General features: G+C 42.3%; 1 protein-coding gene and 2 non-coding genes across 4 annotated transcripts in view; 1 reads left to right on the plus strand and 2 right to left on the minus strand.

Moving 5' to 3' along the window:
- Positions 1 to 22,617, minus strand: part of UGGT1 (UDP-glucose glycoprotein glucosyltransferase 1) — a 120,465-nt gene that overhangs the window by 77,493 nt on the left and 20,355 nt on the right. For both annotated transcript variants that reach the window (XM_062183271.1, XM_062183198.1), the window contains exons 5-12: positions 18,261 to 18,373; positions 15,794 to 15,968; positions 14,789 to 14,885; positions 13,606 to 13,684; positions 11,423 to 11,523; positions 9,757 to 9,856; positions 7,272 to 7,332; positions 217 to 308 (exon numbers count right to left, since the gene is read on the minus strand). In XM_062183271.1, coding sequence (XP_062039255.1) covers positions 217 to 308; positions 7,272 to 7,332; positions 9,757 to 9,856; positions 11,423 to 11,523; positions 13,606 to 13,684; positions 14,789 to 14,885; positions 15,794 to 15,968; positions 18,261 to 18,373 — 818 coding nt within the window. The remainder of the gene's footprint in view (positions 1 to 216; positions 309 to 7,271; positions 7,333 to 9,756; positions 9,857 to 11,422; positions 11,524 to 13,605; positions 13,685 to 14,788; positions 14,886 to 15,793; positions 15,969 to 18,260; positions 18,374 to 22,617) is intronic.
- Positions 9,983 to 10,185, plus strand: LOC133768592 (small nucleolar RNA SNORA73 family). Its single transcript, XR_009867029.1, has one exon. It is a non-coding gene; the product is annotated as a small nucleolar RNA SNORA73 family (small nucleolar RNA).
- On the minus strand, positions 19,502 to 19,633 carry LOC133768654 (small nucleolar RNA SNORA2/SNORA34 family). Its single transcript, XR_009867042.1, has one exon. It is a non-coding gene; the product is annotated as a small nucleolar RNA SNORA2/SNORA34 family (small nucleolar RNA).

The following is a 22,617-nucleotide window of genomic DNA, read 5'->3' on the forward strand; positions in this document are numbered from 1 at the left end:
AGAGCTACAGCTCTATGAGGTATCCCCAAAAAGCACTACGGCATGGAACGTATGCCGTGACACAGACGACCACAGTCACGCTGCTTACCCTCATCACACCATGGCCTACCCACGCACACAGTAGGGCCTGGAAAGCCTTAGGAATGATGACCACACATGTCACAAGGAGCTATACATTATAAAAGCTTTCCACAGAGTGAAAAATATCATCCATACCTGAATATATCCTGCGTATCTAAATCAATATGAAGTCCATTGATGAAAATAGCTGAGTCGCCAGGATGTAATCCTAAAGTTCCCTTGAAATACTGAAAAATGTAAAAAAGTATATTAGAAAGTAGCAAGAAAATATTGACCCAAACTTTCAATATTTCTGGGCTTTATTAACTGTACAAATCTTGACAATCTGAAGCTGGATTCAGATTTCCTTCTTTATGCTCCCACATACACTTCTTAGCACCTATTACACTAAATGAAACCATTGGTTCAGTCTCCTCCCACTCTATCAACTTTATGATGATTAAAATACAATTGTTTCCTACATGGAGCAGACATACACCAAGCACTAAAAGCCACTTCTACAAAAAGAAAATGTAAATAACTCATTAAATAAATAATATTGTACTTAATTCTAAAAATAACACGTTTCTTCCTGTCCCCACGATATACTAAGATATTTTACTCTTGAGCAAGTTTTTGGCCTACCAATTAAGATGCCTGTGGGGCCGGTGGTAGTGGATAAAGCCACCGCCTCCAGTGCCGACATCCCACATGGGCACTGGTTCGAGTCCCAGCAGCTCTACTTCTGATCCAGCTCTCTGCTATGGCCTGGGAAAGCAGTAGAAGATGGCCCAAGCGCTTGGGCCCCTGCACACACATGGGAGACCATGTGAAGAAGCTCCTGGCTCCTGGCTTCAATACGCGCAGCTCCGGCCGTTGCAGTCAACTGGGGAGTAAACCAGCAGGTGTAAGATCTCTCTCTCTCTCTCTCTCTCTACCTCTCCTCTCTCTGTGTGACTCTGACCTTCAAATAAATAAATAAATCTTAAAAAAAAAAAAAATTGTACGTCTATATCCCACATCAGAGTGCCTGGGTTGAATTCCCAGCTCCAACTCCTGACTCCAGTTTCTTGCCAATAGAGAGCACGAGGCAGCAGCAATGGTTTAAGTAATTAGCTGGGAGACCTGGGTGGGGTTCCCAGCTCCTGCCTCTAGTACCTGCCTCCAACCCCAGCGGGGAATAAATCAGCAGGTGGGAGCTCTGTGGGTATGTGTGTGTCTGTTTCTCTCTCTATGCCATTCAAATAACTTTTTTTTAAAAGACTGACTTATTTGATAGGCAGAGTTCATACATTCACACACACACACACACACACAGATAGGAGAGAGAAAGAGAGAGAGGGAGAGAGAGAGATTGTCTATCCACTGGTTCACTCCCCAAATGACTGCAATGGCCAGGGCTGAGCCAGGCTGGAGCCAGGAGCTTCTGGGTCTCCTGTGTGGGTGACAAGGCCCAAAGACGTGGGCCATCTTCCACTGCTTTCGCTGGCACATCAGCAGGAAGCTGGACTGAAGTGGAGCAACTGGGACTTCAATCGGTACCCATACGGGATGCCGGCACCGAGGCAGTGGCTTAATCTACTGCACCACAGCACCAGCCACTCAAATAACTTTTTTTAAAAAAAGGTATTTTGGGCCGGCGCCGCGGCTCAATAGGCTAATCCTCCATCTACGACCACAGCACCCTGGGTTCTAGTCCCAGTCGGAGCACCGGATTCTGTCCCGGTTGCTCCTCTTCCAGGCCAGCTCTCTGCTGTGGCCCGGGAAGGCAGTGGAGGATGGACCAAGTCCTTGGGCCCTGTACCTGCATGGGAGACCAGGAGAAGCACCTGGCTCCTGGCTTTGGATCAGCACGGTGTGCCAGCCACAGCAGCCATTGGAGGGGCGAACCAACAGACAAGGAAGACCTTTCTCTCTGTCTCTCTCTCTCTCACTGTCCACTCTGCCTATCAAAAAAACAAATAAAAATGAAATAAAAAAAGGTATTTTGTTCTTTAGGTTTCCTCTTCCAATAATACTTCTCTAAACTGCCTGCCAGGAAATGAAGCTAGTATTTTGCCTTTACACTGGACATCAATGGAACATCAAATTTTGCTTTCCCTTCATAACAAAGCTAAGTCCTTCACAGACACTGATTTACACCTTTAATATCAAACACAGAACAAGGTCAGTATCTGTAACTGCGGGCCACACTAGCTCCTGAATTCTCCTTACCTTTGCTCATTAATGCCAGGTAGTAGCTACGTAAGCTTGCTACTCCTCCTTCTTACACTTCTGCTGCCCTCCCAATTTGTGGTGCCAACAAAGATTGTGACAGCTGTGGACAGCAGCTAGAACTCCTAGACAAAGTCCAGACATTTAACAAAAATGGCTTTTAAAACCCCATACATCTCGCTTATACCTTCAAATTAAAGCACACCAAGAAAAGGCTGTCTTGCTGAAAAGAGCACACAGTGCAACCAAGGTCACTGCTAAGACGTGGCCTCCATGAGGCTCCCCAAGACGGAGCCTCATGCTGCTCCCCAAGACTGTGGCAGCCTTGCACAAAGATGGCAGCGTAGCCCCTGAGACCTGCCTAAGCTGACAGAAACACTGCTGAGTCCCCAGTGTAGCTCCTCGTGAATTGTACCCCTTCCATTCATTCGTTTCTCTCAAAGGAACCTGGACTGTCATTCATAGGGAGCTAAGCCATACAGGAGAGAACGAAAGAAATCATTCGGATCCCAGGGCCAGAACTAATCTTTCTGTAACACACAGCGGGGGGAGGACAGGGACTGCTGTGTTCCCTTTACTCACCAGTGGTAAGTGGGAGAGAGGACAGTGTTGTATGGAGGGGAAGCAACAATGAGAAAGCTGTCGCTTCTGCTACAAATAGCCAGCAAGATACAGGGATAACACCACAGTGTCTGCACTTTTCAAAAACATGCTGTATCTCATATATATATATATATATATATATATACACACAATTTTTGTCAGCTAAAAAGACAGATAAGCAAGTTGCATAGTTACAGCAACTGAGAGCTGGAATTCCTTTCATGGGCAACAAGAACTCCATATGCACTCCCTCCCAGACTGTGGGGTGTGCACGGCACACATTCCAAGGCTAAGAAACACTGAGTTGGCTGAAAAGGTAAATCCAGCTCAGATCAATTTCTAGATCTGGAAGCTGGTAACACAGGTGGATTCACTTCGGAAAAGTCATAATACTAAAGATTTAGAGTAGCCGGCATCGCAGCTCACTTGGCTAATCTTCCGCCTGTGGCGCCAGCACCCAGGGTTCTAGTCCCGGTTGCTCCTTTTCCAGTGCAACTCTCTGCTGTGGCCTGGGAGGGCAGCGGAGGATGGCTCAAGTGCTTGGGCCCTGCACCCGCATGGGAGACCTGGAGAAGGTACCCAGCTCCTGGCTTCGGATCGGCACAGCGCCAACCGTGGCAGCCATTAGGGGAGTGAAACAATGGAAAGAAGACCTTTCTCTGTCTTTCTCTCTCACTGTCTAACTCTGCCTGGCAAAAAAATTAAAAAATAAATAAAAACATTTAGTGTATGTACACACTTGTGTAGGTGTTTTATATTTTTAAGTACTTTATGTATGTGTTTTGCAGTTTAATAAAATGTTTCACTCAAAAAAATCAGGAATCCAAGAAATACCAATATAAAGCCTGAATGGTTTAACACTATTTCTTTATTGAGAGTCAAAACTCACTAAATTTAAGGTAACATTTGATATGGTTATTCTGGAAGTTTAAAAGTAGGTAAGGGTGGGGCTGGTTCTGTGGTATAGCAGGTAAAACCACCGCCTTCAGCATCCCGTATGGACGCTGGTTGGAGTCCTGGCTGCTCTACTTCCGATCCAGCTCTCTACTATGGCACAGGAAAGCAGACACACACACACATACACACACACGCACGCACACCCCTGAAAAGGTGACTAATGAATTAAAAAGTGGGTTCTGACAGAGTCTGTCAGACACAAGCCCCCAGCTCCCCTGCTGATTCCCCACAGCCCAGGTGACTGCTGTCACTGTTCTCCCTACTCCGGAAAAGTGGAGGCTCATTACCTAGAAAGAGTAAAGAGAATCCAAGGCCTCTGGACATCAAACCCAAGTGAGGATAGGAGGTCTCACCATGGAAACAGGGGGTGAGAGCAAATTACCAAATGCTCTTCTCTACTGGGCTCAGACTGCACCCTCCCAGCAGACCAGCAGATCCTTTTCTGGAGATTAAGCAGTCCAAGACAAAAGGGTCACAGATGCTATCAACACTGCGTTTGGAGGAAATGATACCAGGGCACCCTCCAGTCAACAAGCCCCATTCTTGGGGCTTCCAAACAGCTTCTCAGTGCGGGAGGCTCACAAGTGAGCAACCGTCACAGACCATCAGGCACCTCAGGGAGGCTTTCTCCACTAAAGGCGAGACACCAAAACAAAAACTTGCACCTTAAGAGAAGTAGATATTGCAGAGAAAAAAAATCACACAAAATACCATAAAAAGGAGACTCCACGAGCAACAAAAATTCATGGAAATAAAAGAAATCTGACAACTAGGGATGGACATTTGGTCTAGCAGTTCACATGGCCACACCTCATACGAGAACCTGAGTTCGAATCCTAGCTCTAGTTCCTGCTAATGTAGACCCTGAAAGACAGCAGTGATGGCTCAAATGATTGGGTTCTTATCACTCAAAGGCAAGATCTGGATTGAGTTCCCCATCTCCTGGCCACCGTCTGGCCCAGCCACAGGCATCGCAGGCATTAGGGGTACCAACTAGCAGACGGTAGTCTCTGCCTTTCAAATTAGAAACAGAGACAATAAGATCTCCTAAAAAAATATTGACAACCAATCAAATTCTCAGCAAAGAGGATAAAAATCCTTCCCAGAAAAAAGGTTTTGTTAAAAAAGTCAGGGTCTGGTACTATGCTATAGCAGGTTAAGCCTCCGTCTGCAGCACCAGCATCCCATATGGGCACTGGTTCAAGTCCCAGCTGCTTCACTTCTGATCCAGCTCTCTGCTAATATGTCTAGGAAAGCAGTAGAAATGGCCCAAGTGCTTAGGCCCTGCCAACCATGTGAGAGACCTGGACAGAGTTCTGAGCTCCTGGCTTCAGCCTGACCCAGACCTGGAGTTATGCCCATTTGGGGAATGAACCAGGGGATGGAAGATCTCTCTCTGTCTCCTCCCCACTCTATAACTGTGCCTTTCAAATAAAATAAATAAATCTTTAAAGTAAATAAATAAATAAATAGGGGCCAGCATTGTGATGCAGTGGGTTAAGCTGCCATTTGGGTCATCCACGTCTCAAATCAGAGTGCCAGTATGAGCCCTGGCTACTCTACTTCTAATCTAACTTCCTGCAAATGCATTCTGGTAGGCAGCAGGTGATGGCTCAAGTGCTTAGGCTCCTGCCACACACAAGGGAAAGCTGTAAAGTTCCTACCTTAAGCTTTCTACAATCCCTGAAGCTGGTGCTGTGGCATAGCAGGTAAAGCCCCCATTTGCAGTGCTGGCATCCCATATGGGCACTGGTTCAAATCCCAGCTGCTCCACTTCCAATCCATCTCTCTGCTTATGGCCTGGGAAAGCAGTGAAAGATGGCCCAATACCTTGGGTCCCTGTACCCACACGGGAGACCTGGAGAAGGTCCAGGTTCCTGGCTTTGGATTGGCCCAGCTCCAGCCATTGCAGCCATTTGGGGAGTGAATCAGTGGATGGAAGACCTCTCTTCTCTCTCTGCCTCTGCCTCTCTGTAACTCTGCCTTTCAAATAAACAAGTAAATCTTTAAAAAAAAAAAGATCTGTGTGTATGTGATGCTGTCTTTCAAGCTCAATGAAAACATAAATATTTAAAAATAAATAAAACAAAAATAAAGATTATTTGGCAAAGAGAAATCATGGTGAAGGACTGCAAGGAATTCAAGAAAATTTCCTAAGACCAAAGAAAATGGTCTTCCACATTTAAGAGGCCTACCAACCATCCAGGAGTAGAGATTTTGTATTAGTGGCCTATCTTAAGATTTCTGATGACTGTTGAGAAAAAAATCCTAGATGATTCAACAGAAAAAACACTTCTCACACATAGGCTTCAGACTTCTCAACAGCCAAATGGAAACCAAAATGTTCAGCAACAAAGCCTTCAAACTTCTAAATGACTTCCATTCCACTCTAGAACTGCATACCCAGACAATCAATCAATAAAAACAGAAGTGAAAAAGGCATTCCTCTTCTCTCACAAAGTATGTGCTATACCAAAATAAAGGAATAAACCAAAAACAAAGACATAGAATCCAACAAAGGAGGTTAAAAAAAGGTTTAAAGATATGTTATATACTAGGCATAACCAGAAACAAGTTCATATTAGAGCAGATCAAAACTGGATAAAATCACAACATAAAAGACTGGGAAGACAGAAAGATAGGAAAAGCTCCCATGAGCAGCAGTGGAGGGACATGAATGAGAAGGCAGTGAAAGACAAACCTAACCCTCAAAACATGAGGGCAACACACAAGATCTGAAACTGAAAAATCCAGTCCCTACCTAAGAATTACTACCTAGAAGTATGGCGGGAGGATCTGCCAAGAGTTGAAAGGAGGTGCCTCAGAGAAGAGGGGCACAGTTGGGGTGAGACATGCTAGGGGGCATTCTTTTTCTAAACCATTTGGTAGCACCATTTGATGTTTTCAATTGTAGTCACATTCAACTCTGATTAAGAACTAAAAACGCGGGACCGGCGTGGTGGCACAGCGGGTAAAGCCACCGCCTACAATGCCGGCATCCCATATAGGGGAGTCCTAGCTGCTCCACTTCTGATCCAGCTTTCTGATATGGCCTGAGAAAGCAGTAGAAGATGGCCTAAGCACTTGGACCCTGCACCCATGTGGGAGACCTGAAAGAGGCTCCCGGATCCTGGCTTTGGATTGGCTCAACTCTGGCCGTTGTGGCCATTTGGGGAGTGAACCAGTGGATGAAAGACCTTTCTCTCTGTCTTTCCTTCTCACTGTTTGTAACTCTACCTCTCAAATAAATACAATCTTTAAAAAAAAAAAAAAAAAAAAAAAAACTAAAAATGCAAACACTACAGAAATGCACAAAAAGTATTACCATCTTTGACAGAGAAGTGTAATACTGTTAAATGCCAAGGTTAAACTTAGACTTCTTCATATTTAAACATACAATACAAAACAAATGGTCATTATTTTTCACCAGTGAATACCTTCTGATTCTCTTCCACTTCGGCTCTAAGTTCTGAACTCACAGCTGTTTTCGTTATTGCTCTGAGGAAAGAAAACATTATCAGTCTTCAGTTTAACATTTGATATAAATATCACCATTTTCCTTATTTTTAAGTATGATATATATTGCTCAATAAATTACAAAAAACTAAAAGGGAAAACCTTCAACCTTTACAATTGACGTATGTAGTCTCTCCTCTCAGATGTGCATGTTTCTTTACTGTGAAGCTGCAACTCCAAAGAAAAGCTGCTGACAGAATCATTTTAAAGCACAGGCAGCTGTCTCCAGGTTCTCAGTTGAATATGTGTATCTGTCTCTCCTGTACATGTTACCCCTCACAGACTGAAGGACAACAACTCAACCGGCTACGAACAGACGGTTCACCCTATGCTGGAAATGAAACTATGTGCATTTCCAAATGTTAGACTAAATATGGATTTTTTTTTAAAAGATTTATTTTATTTATTTGAAAGACAGTTACAGAGAGAGGTCTTCCATCAGCTGGTTCACTCCCCAAATGGCCGCAACAGCCAGAATTGATCTGAAGCCGGGAGCCTGGAGCTTCTTCCAGGTCTCTCACATAGGTGCAGGGGCCCAAGGGCCATCCTCTGCTGCCTTCTCAGGAGCATTAGCAGGAAGCTGGATTGGAAATGGAGCAGCTAGGACTTAAATTGGTGCCCATATGGGATGCCAGCACTGTAGGCTAGGCTTTAACCTGCTGTGCCGCAGCACTAAGCCCTTAAATATGGATTTTCTACATGATTTATAAAATCTACTTAAGATTATTTTTTATATAGTAAGAAATAAACAAATTTATTTATAAAACATCTCACATCTGAAGTCAAAAGATTCTATACAGACTCTCGAAAAAAAAGAATGGCTACCATGCAGGGTGGGCTTTGTGGCATAGCAGGTTAAGCCACCACTTGGGACATCCAAACCCCATATCAGAAAGCATGTCTGGGCCAGCACCACGCCTGAATAGGCTAATCCTCCGCCTGTGGTGCTGGCACACCAGGTTCTAGTCCCGGTTGGGGTGCCTGATTCTGTCCCGGTTGCCCCTCTTCCAGGCCAGCTCTCTGCTATGGCCCGGGAGTGCAGTGAAGGATGGCCCAAGTCCTTGGACCCTGCACCCGCATGGGAGACCAGGAGAAGCACCTGGCTCCTGGCTTCGGATCAGTGCAGTGCACCGGCCGCCGTGCGCCGGCCGCAGCGGCCATTGGAGGGTGAACCAACGGTAAAAGGAAGACCTTTCTCTGTCTCTCTCTCTCTCACTGTCCACTCTGCCTGTCAAAAAAAAAAAAAAGTCTGAGTTCCAGCTACTCCACTTCCAATGCAGCTTCATGCCAATGCACCTCGGAAAGCAGCAGAACATGACCCAAGTATATGGACCTCTGCCACGCATGTGGGAGACCAGAATGGAATTAACTGTTGGTTGCAAGATTTTGGCAAGTGAATCGGCTGTTGGGAGATTTCTCTCTCTTATCTCTCACTCCCATCTTCCTTTCAAATTAAAAAAAAAAAAGTTGCAAATAAAAAGGAAAAAGAGTGGCTACTATTTAAGTTAGCAGTTCCTAACAAAAAAATTTTAGCAGTTTCTTTCACACATTTATGAACTGTAAAGCAACATCGGGCCAGAGCCGTGGCTCAACAGGCTAATCCTCCACCTTGTGGCGCTGGTACACTGGGTTCTAGTCCCGGTCGTGGCGCCGGATTCTGTCCCGGTTGCCCCTCATCCAGGCCAGCTCTCTGCTGTGGCCAGGGAGTGCAGTGGAGGATGGCCCAAGTGCTTGGGCCCTGCACCCCATGGGAGACCAGGAGAAGCACCTGGCTCCTGCCATCGGATTAGCGCGGTGCACCGGCCGCAGCGCGCCAGCCACGGCGGCCATTGGAGGGTGAACCAACGGTAAAAGGAAGACCTTTCTCTCTGTCTCTCTCTCTCACTGTCCACTCTGCCTGTCAAAAAAAAAAAAAAAAAATCACAGAATCCAAAGCATATCACAAGTTGATAAGTGTATCCTGCATGATGAACGAGAGGCTTAGCCTCTACAACTCAGCTTCTCCATCAAGACTCAGTACGATGGTGTCTAAAAAACCCTTCCGGAAGCAAAGCCCCAAGATCTGAGCCAGACTCTAGACTAGTTACATTCACAAGTGTTGGATTTTGCGACCCATCCAATCCTTAAAGGCAGGATTGCTATTCCCATCTACTGCTGAGGAAAGTGAGATAAAAAGAGGTCATTTAATTGTAAAGTCAGGGATCTAGATAGTGTCAGTGTCAGGAAAATAATCGGCACCATCTGTGCACACTGGTCTTGCTCTTTCTCAGGACAGCGCTAGTGGTGGCAACAGAATTGCTGTGTTCTAGCACTTTTGTATTTTAATTACCTCATTTGACATGTAAACACAAAGATAACTGTGTATTATATATTAAAGAGAAGAAAGCATTAAAACCTCTTTATTACCTGGCTTTGGTAGGAAAATTTTGGCTAAGATCCTTCATAACCACCAAAGCTAACTCAACAGGAGCAGCCAAGATTCGGGCAGCAGTCTGGAAACTCAGATCTGCAAAAATGTCAAATAAAATGCAGAACATATTAATCTAATGCCATGAAAAGCAAAAGAAATCCACATTTACTTCTCATCCTTTTCTTGGCAATTAAGAATGCCTCGGAAAGCAACCATTCCCATCCAAGGTGGATATCCCAGGAGGTCACTCTCCCCAGGCTTGGTGCCAATGGCACAAAGGAGCACAGGGCTCTGCCCCATGATGAACAGGCCCTTTAAAAGACACTGGAGAGAAGCTGGGCCTACAATCTGTACCCACATATTCTTATCACTTCTCAGAGTGTTGTGGACAATGACAGAGGAGACAAACCATGCAGGCATGAGCCCTCTGGAGCACTAAATTGGGATTAAGTTCATCCGATTTGCTTTACTGCACTGTTTTGCAAAATTCACTCATGGTTCCAAATAACTTGTTCTTGGAGAGAAAAGTCACACCTGTCTTTGGGCACTGTCACTTGATACCTCTATTCAGCAAGGAGAGTTGCTAAAGAAATACTTTTTCCTAAAACTTTGGAATACAAGAGAGTTTGAAAAATCTTTGGCACCTATCTAGAAATTGTGGGGGCATACTGAACTCCTTAAAAATTGCCCTTAAGGTTTCCTGTGGTTAAAAAGACGACTCACACTTGACCAGGAGACCACTGAATTTTATAAGGAATTCAAGAAGGCACTGAATGTAGGTAGGTCCATTAAGAAAATAAACCAGAGACCCCCTCTGAGTCCCTACAAAGTGAAAATTTGAACAATGGCACTAACATATTATTTGGCTGTTTTACACCATTCTCAGGTAGACAATGCAGTTTCCAAATACTTGCCTGGTACACACGCAGAAGCACATGAGGAGCTAGCTATCTTTAAAAAGGTCCATGTTGGGTTTGATTTCTTATGAAAATACTTGCAGGTCAGCTAAGAAAACTGAACTAAATTAGTAATGTCTTTATGAATGGAAAAAAGGTGACATGACAGTTAAAAAAAAAAAAGAGAGAGAGAGAAAAAAAGAGAATCGTAACAGAGATGTGCCCATGATTTAATTTCTGATTTTATTCACTCCACAGATCCCTATTTATTAGACCATTCCTGAAGTACCTGCATAAAATGTCAGGGCACACACTAACACATTTAGTAAAGATTAGATCAAGCCCAAATCCTTTCCCTCTTCGAATTTACAAAATATAACATTAACACTTTTAGTAGATAATATTAGGGAAAAAAACAATTCTATGGAACAGAAAGTACAGATACATCCTACACACTGATATGCCTCTAACACTCTATTGATATATAATTTAAGAAATGTATACATACAGGAACATAAAGACTCCAACATATTTTCAGTGTTATAAGCTTACACATTTGATCATAGAAAAATTCTGCATTCACATATTACTTTTATGTAGCATTACCTGTCTACAAAAGGACTTTCTTTTAGGACTAATCATAGTTAATGACTCTGTTTAAAATCTGGTATCATGTGAATACATACAACAAATTCAAATTGTGCTTTTTTAATACCACAAACTTAGGCCCAAAAGCAGGCTAACATTGTGTCTATGATGTTATTACCTTGCAACTGCCAAACTTTTAAAGGGGCCATTTCATTGGTGCTCTCCACAAGATGCTTTCTGAGTTCTTTCAACTGCCCTGACAGGTCGGGATGTAGATCTCTGAAAGAAAGAGTAATCAGTCCTTCCCACGGCCTTCTCTTTCCCGAAGCACACTCAGATGACTACACATCTATCTTCCCCTCCTGATCCTAGTATGAGTTATACAAAAAGGAAAAAATATTCAAGTTTTTCCTTGTAATTTTAAAAATCATAAACCTGACAGACTGAAAAATAAATCACTACAATAGTGACTCCCTAGGGAGGGGAGGCAGGGTGGTAACAAAGGGACTTCAACTTTATCTGCAGTGTTTCACTGGCCTATTTTTTTTTTTAAATGCTAATTGCATTTCTTTCCTTCTTTCATTCTTTCTAAGACTTATTTATTTATTGAAAGTCAGAGTTTGGCCAGCGCCATGGCTCACTTGGCTAATCCTCCACCTGCGGCGCCAGCACACCGGGTTCTAGTCCTGGTTGGGGCGCCGGATTCTGTCCTGGTCGCTCCTCTTCCAGTCCAGCTCTCTGCTGTGGCCTGGGAGTGCAATGGAGGATGGCCCAAGTGCTTGGGCCCTGTACCCACATGGGAGACCAGGAGAAGCACCTGGCTCCTGGCTTCGGATCAGTGCGGTGCACCGGCCACAGCACGCCGCCAGAGTGGCCATTGGGGGGTGAACCAATGGAAAAGGAAGACCTTTCTCTCTGTCTCTCTCTCTCACTGTACACTCTGCCTGTCAAAAAAAAAAAAAAAAAAAAAAAGTCAGAGTTGCAGAGAGAGAGGGAGAGGCAAGTGAGAGAGATATTCTATCCAATGGTTTTCTCCCCAGATGGCCAAATGGGCTAGGCCAAATCAAGTTGATTTCTCCTATTGTGTCAATCAAAAAGTGGAATGTAACTATATCCCACAAACTAAAAGGCCCAGAAAAGGAAATAAATTTACAGCACAGACAGGCAGTCACAATATGATTTTAAAATAATATGCTTCAGGGGCCGGTGCTATGGCATAGCGGGTAAAGCCGCCGCCTATAGTGCTGGCATCCTATATGGGTGCTGCTCCACTTCTGATCCAGTTAGTTCTCTGCTATGGTCTGGGAAAGCAGTAGAAGATGGCCCAAGTCCTTGGGCCCCTGCACCAAAGCACCCTAGGGAGCTCCAGATCAGCTCAGCTCCAGCCATTGCGGCCATCTGGGAGTGAACCAGCAGATGGAGGTCCTCTCTCTCAATGCCTCTCTAAATAGATCTTTAAAAAATAATAATGATAATATGCTTCAGAGGCCAGTGTTATGACACTGCTGGTCAAGCTGCCATTTTTTACCGTGGCGTCCCATATCAGTGTGCTGGTTCAGGTCCTGACTATCCTGCTTCCAATCCAGCTTCCTACCAATGTGATCGAACTGGCACCCATGTGGAATGCCGGTGCCACAGGCAGAGGATTAACCTACTAAGCCACAGCACTAGCCCCAAAATGAAGTTCTGAGCAGCTGGCTTCAGCCTGGCCCACCTCCAGCTGTCATTTGGAAAGTAAACCAGCAGGTGGAAAATCTCTTTCTCTCCCTCTCTGTCACTCTACCTTTCAAATACACAAAATAAATCTTTAAATAATAATAATGCCTTTCAAAATAACTGGAAATTGCAAACTGTACTATAAACTAGGGAGTTATTTATCCATTTTAGATTACATTTATAAAATGCTGTAGGAGATCTGCAACTGGGACAGTAATTAGAATTCTGATGCTTATGGGGTGGGCATTTGGTCTAGTGGTTAAGACACCATCTGGGATGCCTGTGTCCCATACTGGAGTACCCAAAATGAGTTCTGGCTCTTTTCACAATTCCAGCTGCCTGCTAATGCACACCCTGGGAGGCAGCAGTGCTGTCTCAAATGCCTAGGTCCCTGCCACTCACATGGGAGATCTGGACTGAGTTCCCAGCCTGGAGCTTCAGCAGAAGTAGAGGCCACTGCAGGCATCTAAGGAGTCAACCAGCAGAAGAGGGCTCTCGCTTGCTCTCTCCCTCTCAAATAAATGAAAAATAATTTTGTAAAAGAGGGATTTCATTAAAAAAAAAATAGATGCTGCTTAGAATGCAAAGAAGCATGGAAGTTTAAAGAGAATAAGAGAATTTCCCAAATTACATAGAATATAATACCTTAATTTTCCAAACAGGAACCCCTGAACTTCATCAATAGGATCATTTTCACCAATCACTGTGGTGTTTACCTCAGTTCCTATAAAAGCAAAAAAAAAGTACGTCTAAACACTCAGATTAGAAATTAAAATGTTATTAACCTCACAAAATTTGAATAATGCTAAGAAAAAATCAGAAACACATGAGATTACAACACCATTTAAAATGTTAAATATCAACTAACATTTTTAAATGATTCTTTAAATAAACAGAATATGTGTTCTAATGTTTCCTATGTTCCTAGAACATGAATGTATTTTTTCCTTAATTTTGGAAAACTTTATATATTAACAGTATATAACACTTGACAGCAAGAATCAACTCAAGCCCTGCAGTATCACAAGAAATATAGTTAAAGCATTCCAAGTACAGAAAATAATAAAGAGCATAAAATTATTCATTAATATAGGAGAGTTTGATTTCACACTGGAGTCATAAATTAATGGCTATCTGTTAACATCCAGAACAGCTATGACTAACTAAAAATTATTTTGTGCAAAAATCTGTGCTAAATTCATTTTTTTTGGATGTTTCTTTTTTATTTTTATTTTATTTTTGACAGGCAGAGTGGACAGTGAGAGAGAGACAGACAGAGAGAAAGGTCTTCCTTTTGCCGTTGGTTCACCCCCCAATGGCTACGGCAGCCAGCGTGCTGTGGCCGGCTCACCGCGCTAATCCGATGGCAGGAGCCAGGTACTTCTCCTGGTCTCCCATGCGGGTGCAGGGCCCAAGCACTTGGGCCATCCTCCACTGCATTCCCTGGCCACAGCAGAGAGCTGGCCTGGAAGAGGGGCAACCGGAACAGGATCCGGTGCCCCAACCGGGACTAGAACCTGGTGTGCCGGCGCCGCAGGCGGAGGATTAGCCTGTTGAGCCACGGCGCCGGCCCTAAATTCATTCTTTTTGCATTATTATTTCTTGCTCCCAAATACCTGAAGAGGCACACATCACTGCCTCCATTTTATAGAGGGAAAAACAGAATCTAGAAAATTTTGCTAAAGTTGCCCACAAAATGAAAATAAAGATTCAAACACAGGTTCACCTTATTCCTAGAAATCGAATCTTTTTCATCATGGAAACAGATTCCCCTAAAACCTGTATGTGAAGGAAAGAGAACACAGTGCTCTGATTTTTACAAATTCACCTTTCACCTGAGTATCGTCCTTGGCTTTGTACTCAGTGCTCTTAATGGCCAATTCCACACCATAGCCGGAGAGATAAACAGGTTCTTTCTTGGGATTCTGCAAGCAGAGCAAGTATCCACCATTACCACCTGGCTCTTCCCAGCGCACGGTGTACACAACAAGATCACATTCATGTCACATCTAGCAGCCATTATCAAAGGAAAAGGTGCCAAAAAGGAAAACAAAAAGATTGAAAAGGAACTCTAAGGACTAGGCCAGGCTGACACCAGGAGTCTAACAGGGACTCCCATATCGGTAGCAGGGGCCTAAGTACATGGGCCATCTTCCACTGCTTTCCCGGGCACATTAGTAATAAGCTGGGTCAGAAATGGAGCAGCTGGGACTGGAACTGGTGCTCTGATATGGTATGCCAGCATTCAAAGCAGAGGCTTAACCTGCTGGTCCCTATTAGGCCATTTGTTTAGCATAACTGACATTTCTCCAGAATGGTGAGAGGCCAGCACAGTGGTGTAGCAGGTAAAGCTGACACCTGAGTGCCGGTATCCCATGTGGGTGCCAGTTTGAGTCCCAGCTGCTCCTCTTCCGATCCAGCTCTCTGCTATGGCCTGGGAAAGCAGTAGAAGATGGCCCAAGTGCTTGTGCCCTTCCACTCATGTGGGAGACCCAGAAGAAATTCCTGGCTCCTGGCTTTGGATTGGTGCAGCTGCAGCCATTGTGGCCATCTGGGGAGGCAACCAGCAGATGGAAGACCTCTCCCTCTCTGCCTCTACCTCTCTGTAACTCTGCCTTTCAAATAAATAAATAAATCTTTAAAAAAGAAAAGAAAAGGAAATGAAGCACCTACATGTATAAATAATACATTTAACAAAAAGCACTGGATTCTAAAGAAAATAGTAGTTCAACTAACTTTATTATTTCATAAAGATGAAAACTAGTAGCTTATATTCTAAACTCATGTTGGACAGATTAATATCTAAGCAGTTGTAAAATAAGTCAATACTTACAGATACATAATGTCTCAATACATAATTGATTTCGCCTGCATTGCTTTTTGATATAAGTTGGTGATGGAAATTGGAAAATTCCTCAGAGCCAATCTCAGAGTAGAAAATCACCACAGGGCTTTCAGGATTTGATGAGGGATATCTGTGATCTCCTTTGAACAACAAAGGTTTGGGCCTGAAAATAAATATTGAAAGGTTAAAATGGTAAACCTGAGAAAACAAACTTAAAACTGAAAATTGTATAAAATATAAAGTACTGCTATGATAATTTAAGTAAAGATTATACACAGCTTAGTATCATAATCATAAATAGGTTACACTTAGTAATACAGACAGCCATGTCTTACATAGGAGCTTCAGAAAATTCACAGAAAAGCATATTATGAAACAAACGCCTGTGAATTCCAAAGCTTTTGGTGCCAAAATTACTGATCTTTTCATTCCACTTCTACAAATTTTGTGAAACCCCTTTGTATCTGTTCATGATCTTAAAAATATATTAAATACATGTAATAACTATAAAATGCAGACTTTAATTAATAATTGTTACCACTTCCTAGAGAGCAAAAAGAGAGCCAGAGAGAACTCACATCAAATAGAAGTACTAATATTTTTGTTTACTTATTTTCTCCCAGATAAATAGAATGTGATTATCCTTTCATTGCAAAACATAAGCACAAATAATACAAAAAGCAGAGGATAACTTTATAACTTGCCCATTACAATTAGGTCTCCTCCCACTATCACTTTTACTACTATGATCTTCCTTTTAATGGGTTTAACATTTCAGGTTTCTTCATAAATTTTAAAACTCCTCAAAAAACAACAAAAAAAAAACTTCTTGAGGCTTAATTAATTCAAGATATAAACATACCTTAAGGCACAGACTTCACAACCTACCAATCTATACTGTAATAAATATTCAAAGACATGAATAAATGTGCTCACTGAAGCCTTACTGCAATAGCAAAAAATAAAAATAAAAATGAGAAAGAAGCAGGATGGAGGAGTGAGGAGGAGGAGAAAAGAAACATTTTAATAAACCATCAGTAAAGAACACATTACGAGGGGCTGCCAGCCCTGTGGCATAGCAGGTAAAGCCACCCTCTGCAGTGCCGGCATCCCATATGGGTGCTGGTTTAAGTCCTCGCTGCTCTACTTCCAATCCAACTCTCTGCTGTGGCCTGAGAAAACATTAAAAGATGGCCCAAGTGTTTGGGCCCCTGCACCCGCATGGAAGACTTTGAAGAAGCTCCTGGCTCCAGATCAGCTCAGCTCCAGCCATTGCGGCCATTTGGGGAGTGAATCAGAGGATGGAAGACCTCTCTCTCTCTCTTGCTCTCTCTCTAGGCCTCTGCCTCTCTGCAACTCTGCCTTTCAAATAAATAAGTCTAAAAAAACACACATTACCAGACATTCTTACATAAGTTATTACACATGTGTTCAACACAACGAAGTACACCTCCACATACTAAACGAAAAGATGCCTCTTCTAAGAATAAACTCACCTACTTTTAGAAATTTCAAACCATAGAAAAAAATCTAAAAGGAAATATGCCAAATCATTAAAAGTAGTTACCACCTCTCAGAAGAGGAGATGCTATCACTCTTTTCCTTATAAAGGTCAGCATTATTGTTGTAGCAAATTAAACAATGTCTTTTAAAGAATCACAATGCTATCACTTTTGTTTATCCCAAAAGATCATCTCTTGACCATAAAGCCATTCTCAAATGTCCACACCCTGACCCTGAGACGACTAGAACAGTGTGTTTTTGGTTTCACTCTGAGTAAGAAGCACTAATGCCCTTTCATGAGCAAAGGACATGTGCTGGGCAGACAATATCACTAAGATCTATACCACCTAAAAGGCATTAGTGTTTCTGAAAGAGCAAACCAACACTACAGACAGATCATGGTCATTCTAGTTATAACAGCACTGGAGGAGGTACAGATGAGTTGTTGATCCAGCAAGACAGCGAAATAAGTGCCTATCATAGTTGTCTACCACAGGCAGTCTACCTTTAGGCAAAACATGTAGGCACATTAGTTAACAATTCAGTATTAAAATGAGGCTTGCGATTATCATTTAAAAGGTCTTCTGGCCTGAAACTAATAATATCTTCAAAGATCATTACAATTAATCTCATCACTTCAGGCAGTGGTTTTAATACACACCATATTCCTTCCAAAGCTAATGACAAGGCCTATGTAATTTCTCAGTTGTTACTAAGTAACAGCCATAATATTAAATGCTCTTATTACCTCCATTCTGAAATGAGATGAGGAAAAGAAATTTTCCTACTTTAAGTGATGGAGCTGAGATTCAAATCTACTCTATTTAATTCCAGAGTCCACATTCTAAACCACGTACACCCACAGCCTACAAGACACATGAGAAAAATGAGAGGGTGCACTTAACAGAGAAGAGGCATAAGGAAAAGCGTGAGAAATAAACACACAGTCTACCTTTCAGACGCTGTTAGTAGAAGAGTCTCAAGGGCATCAAAATCACAAGTCTTCTTTCCTTGCACTGAAAAAAAGGAACTACATCCTTCTGATGGAAGCTCATCAGCTGCTATCTGTCACATAAGACACAAGACACATGTTTATAATTTCTATCCAAAGATGAGATAAAGACATATATATTCTAAATAGGTGAGTAGATCATAATAAAATAACAGCAATAAATAAAAAAACTAACATCTACCAAATATCCTACCCATTGGCTAGCTGCTGGATTTATCCCACAAAGAGAAAGTTCAAGTTCCAGATTCTAAGAAAATAATAAAAAGAAATCTAGAGAATACAGGATGTCCTTTATGGAAACTTAAGCTTACGAATGTCAGTTCTAAGTGCCAAGGTGTAACTATGCTCAGCCCTACTGAAGTACAACCAGAAAATTAACTTGAAGCTCCTCACTGAAATAGCAAGAATTACACAGAATCGTAAAAAACAACTAGGCCTAAAAAAAAGTATAGACAGAAAAGTAAAATTAAATAAGGTACACAGTAAGACAGTCAAGGAAAAGGCTGAATGGGAAGTGAGTTTATATGTGGAGTTAAATGCATTAACACCAAGAAATAAAGAGACAAGTCAATTTAGAGTGTTAACAAGAGGCACTTTGAGAAGACCAAGTATAATGTGATGAAATAAAGAATGGACATAAAAACAAGCATATTTATACATGTATTGGTGTTATTTATGAACCTATCAAAATCAAGATGTCTTTTTCTATGTACATATGAAATACACATAATTAAAAGATAAGGGAGAATTGGAAAGTATGCTATGGAAATTGATATTGAAACTTTTCATGACATTCTTCGTATTTTTTGGTAAATTGTTTCAGGAAAGTACCCACAGTAAAAAAGAACTATACAATAAACCCCATGAATGCATTACCCAATAAAATAATTATCAATGCATGGCTGATCTTACTTCATCTATCTTCCCACCACACTCCATCGAATCATTTTGAAACAAATCTCAAATAACTTCTTACTACTTGTAATGTTTAAGTCTGTAGCATTAAAGGGTATTTTTTAATATGCAATTATCATACTTCACTTAAAAATCAATAGAACTCAGCAAAGGTAGCAACTGGCAGCAGAGTTTTCCAACCTTCCCAAGTTCCCCCATGAAAACAGCAGCCGGAAAGAAAACCCAAAAACTCACAGACACCACTTCTGGTTCTTTTTCTTTTTTTCTGGTGTTTCTTCATAATGAATTGACCATTACATAAGTTCTGAAATGGTCAACAGACCATAGAAAGACATTTCTTTAGGCTCCTGCTTGAAACCAACAGCCTCAGCAAACTGCTGGTCTTGATTCAGGGCCAACACAGAGAGCATTTCTGACGAAACTTGGTGGAAGCAGTCCCTCTCACACAAAACACTAACAAGACAAGCAGGCATGCAGAGGGAAGCATAGAAAACAACAGCAGATAACCATGAGAACCAGAAAACCTAATCAACAGGTTTTCATTAAAAACTATGGTAAGCCAATGGATTCTGTTCACTCCAGCATCAGCTGAACACCAGGCACCCATTGTGAAGTTTAAAGGGGCAGGAGCAGTTTGGCAACTCTGAACTCTCAAAACTCACAAGGCTGGGGCTGACGCTATGGCACAGCAGGTTAAGCCTCTACCTTCAACGCAGGCATCCCCTATGGGCACCAGTTTGAGACCTGGCTGCTCCACTTCCAATCCAGCTCCCTGTTAATGCTCCTGGGAAAGCAGCAGAAGATAGCCCAAGTGCTTTGTCCTCTGCCACCAATGTTGGCGACCCAGAAGAAGCTCCAGGCTCCATTGTAGCCATTTAGGGAGTGCACCAGCAGATGGAAGGGGTGTGTGTGTGTGTGTGCGCGCGCGTGTGTATCTATCTCTCCTCCTCTAATTCTGCCTTTCAAATAAATAAAAAGGAAATCATAAAAAATAAACAAAAAACTCATAAGCCAGAACTCCTTTCTCTAAAAGAAGCAACTGCTGAGAGCAAACTAAAACTTGAATAGGACAAAGAGAGAGACACACAGAAAACAAAAGAACAGGACAGAATAGGGCAAGTAAACCTCAAAATGTAAGCTACACCAAATAAACAGAAGAGGGAGCCATGCCAACCTCTAAAATACAAGGAAAATTCACATCAAAATGAACAGAAGTCTCTATGTCAAGTACTCTACAAGGAATAGAGTAAGACTCTTATAATAGACTAGTCCTATGCAAGAGAGATTACTGCAATGATAAAATCTTCATCTGGTAGCTATGTGACACCTGTGACTACTGAGCACTTGAAATGTTACTAGTAAAACTGAAGCGGTAGCTCTTTATTTCAATTAATTTAATTGATTTATATATATATATATTTTTTTTTTTGGACAGGCAGAGTGGATAGTGAGAGAGAGAGACAGAGAGAAAGGTCTTCCTTTTTGCCGTTGGTTCACCCTCCAATGGCCGCTGTGGCCGGCTCATCGCGCTGATCCGAAGCAAGGAGCCAGGTGCTTCTCCTGGTCTCCCATGCGGGTGCAGGGCCCAAGGACTTGGGCCATCCTCCACTGCCTTCCTGGGCCATAGCAGAGAGCTGGCCTGGAAGAGGGGCAACCGGGATAGAATCCGGCGCCCCAACCGGGACTAGAACCCCGTGTGCCGGCGCCGCAAGGCGGAGGATTAGCCTGTTAAGCCACGGCGCCGGCCTTGATTTATATTTAAATAGCCACACACAGCTAGAAGCTACCATATTGGACAGTAAAGGCATAGACAATGAAATCATGTCAGAAATATATAGCCAGTAGATAGATCAAAAAAATGTAACCTACTACCTTAAACAAGTTACAATGCATTAAAGAGATGATATAAGACGTAAAAGATTACCTAGTCAGAATTAGAAACTGAGAAATGGTTTAAAAAAAAAAAAAAAAACAAGAAAACATTCCTGAAACAAAAGATACCAAGAGAGAGATATTCCATCTGCTAGTTCACTCCTCCAAATACCCACAACAGCCAGGGTTAGGCCAAACCAAAGCCAGGAGCCCAGTACTCTCCATCCAGGTCTCCCACATGGGTGGCAGGGACCCGAATACTTAGCCTTCATCTGGTGCCTCCCAGGCAGTAATCTCAAACCAGGCATTCTGATATGGGATGTGGGCATTCCAACCTGAACCACTGAGTCAAGGTCTGTCCCCGAACCTCTTTACTAAAAGGATATACTGCCTACCTGAGGATACTAGCATAAGACAATCAGCACCACACTCTATTCTGATAAATTATGACTTGACAGAAAAATCTTCCGTGTTTCTAGACAAAAAGAGCAAAAGACTTTTAAAGGATATAAAAAGAGTATCATCATAGTTTCTGGAAGGCAACATTATGCTGAAAGAAAATGCAATGTATTTAATATAGTCAAGGAAAGAAAATAGGAACCAAGATTCTGTGTCCCAACTTGCAAGTACAAAGGACACACAGGAACTCTTACATAAATGGGCAAAAAGTGAGGAAATATTATTCCCATGAACTCTTCCTGAAGAATCTACCAGAGGATGCATCAGGAAAGTCAACCACGGACATTTTGCAGGAGTGGTGGTGAGCAAAAAAGAACTGCATTGCCTCTAAAACTACGATGAAAGGATGGCTAAAGGGAAGTCAGCACCGCACGAAACCTCTGTTTCAGCTGGGCAGAATATTTATTTCTTTAAACTGGGAGGGGGAAGAATGCAGATCACTAGGCAAAAGAAACAATTTTAACCAATTCCAGTAAATGTAATTGGTGAAAACAGCAGTAAGTATTATTACTGAGACTACTGAGAATGTACTGTGGATAAAGCAAATCAGGATCATAAGACGATCTGGTTAGATCACCTCTTATATCCTTGAGAATCAGGATTCTCCATGAGAAAGAAAAGCACTAAAGATGTTGCAAAGTAGTCCCAAGCTGGAAGTAGAAATGTCTGTATAAGCTCACAAAGTGTATTATCCTTACAATGTTACATACTTTATCTTAGGATACAAGTGCAGTTACCTCCTATCTCTGCCCACTTAAAGGGCCTATGAACAATGACCAACTCATTAGTAATGAACATCCCTAGTGCCTAGATTATGTCCTTAAAATACCATCACACACACACACAAACACACACACACACAAATGAATGAACCTCACAGAGAAATGGCTAATTGTAAATCTAGGATCTGAGGTACACAAAATGAGCTTGAAGCTTAACATACCAGATAGCAAGGACACAATCAAAGACTACCAGAGTAGCATCAAAAGAACTCATTGGAGGGCCTTACATTTCCTGATTTCCAAACTTAGTACAAAGCTACACCAATCAA

Source organism: Lepus europaeus, chromosome 1 (genome assembly GCF_033115175.1).
Source record: "Lepus europaeus isolate LE1 chromosome 1, mLepTim1.pri, whole genome shotgun sequence".
NCBI lineage: Eukaryota > Metazoa > Chordata > Mammalia > Lagomorpha > Leporidae > Lepus > Lepus europaeus.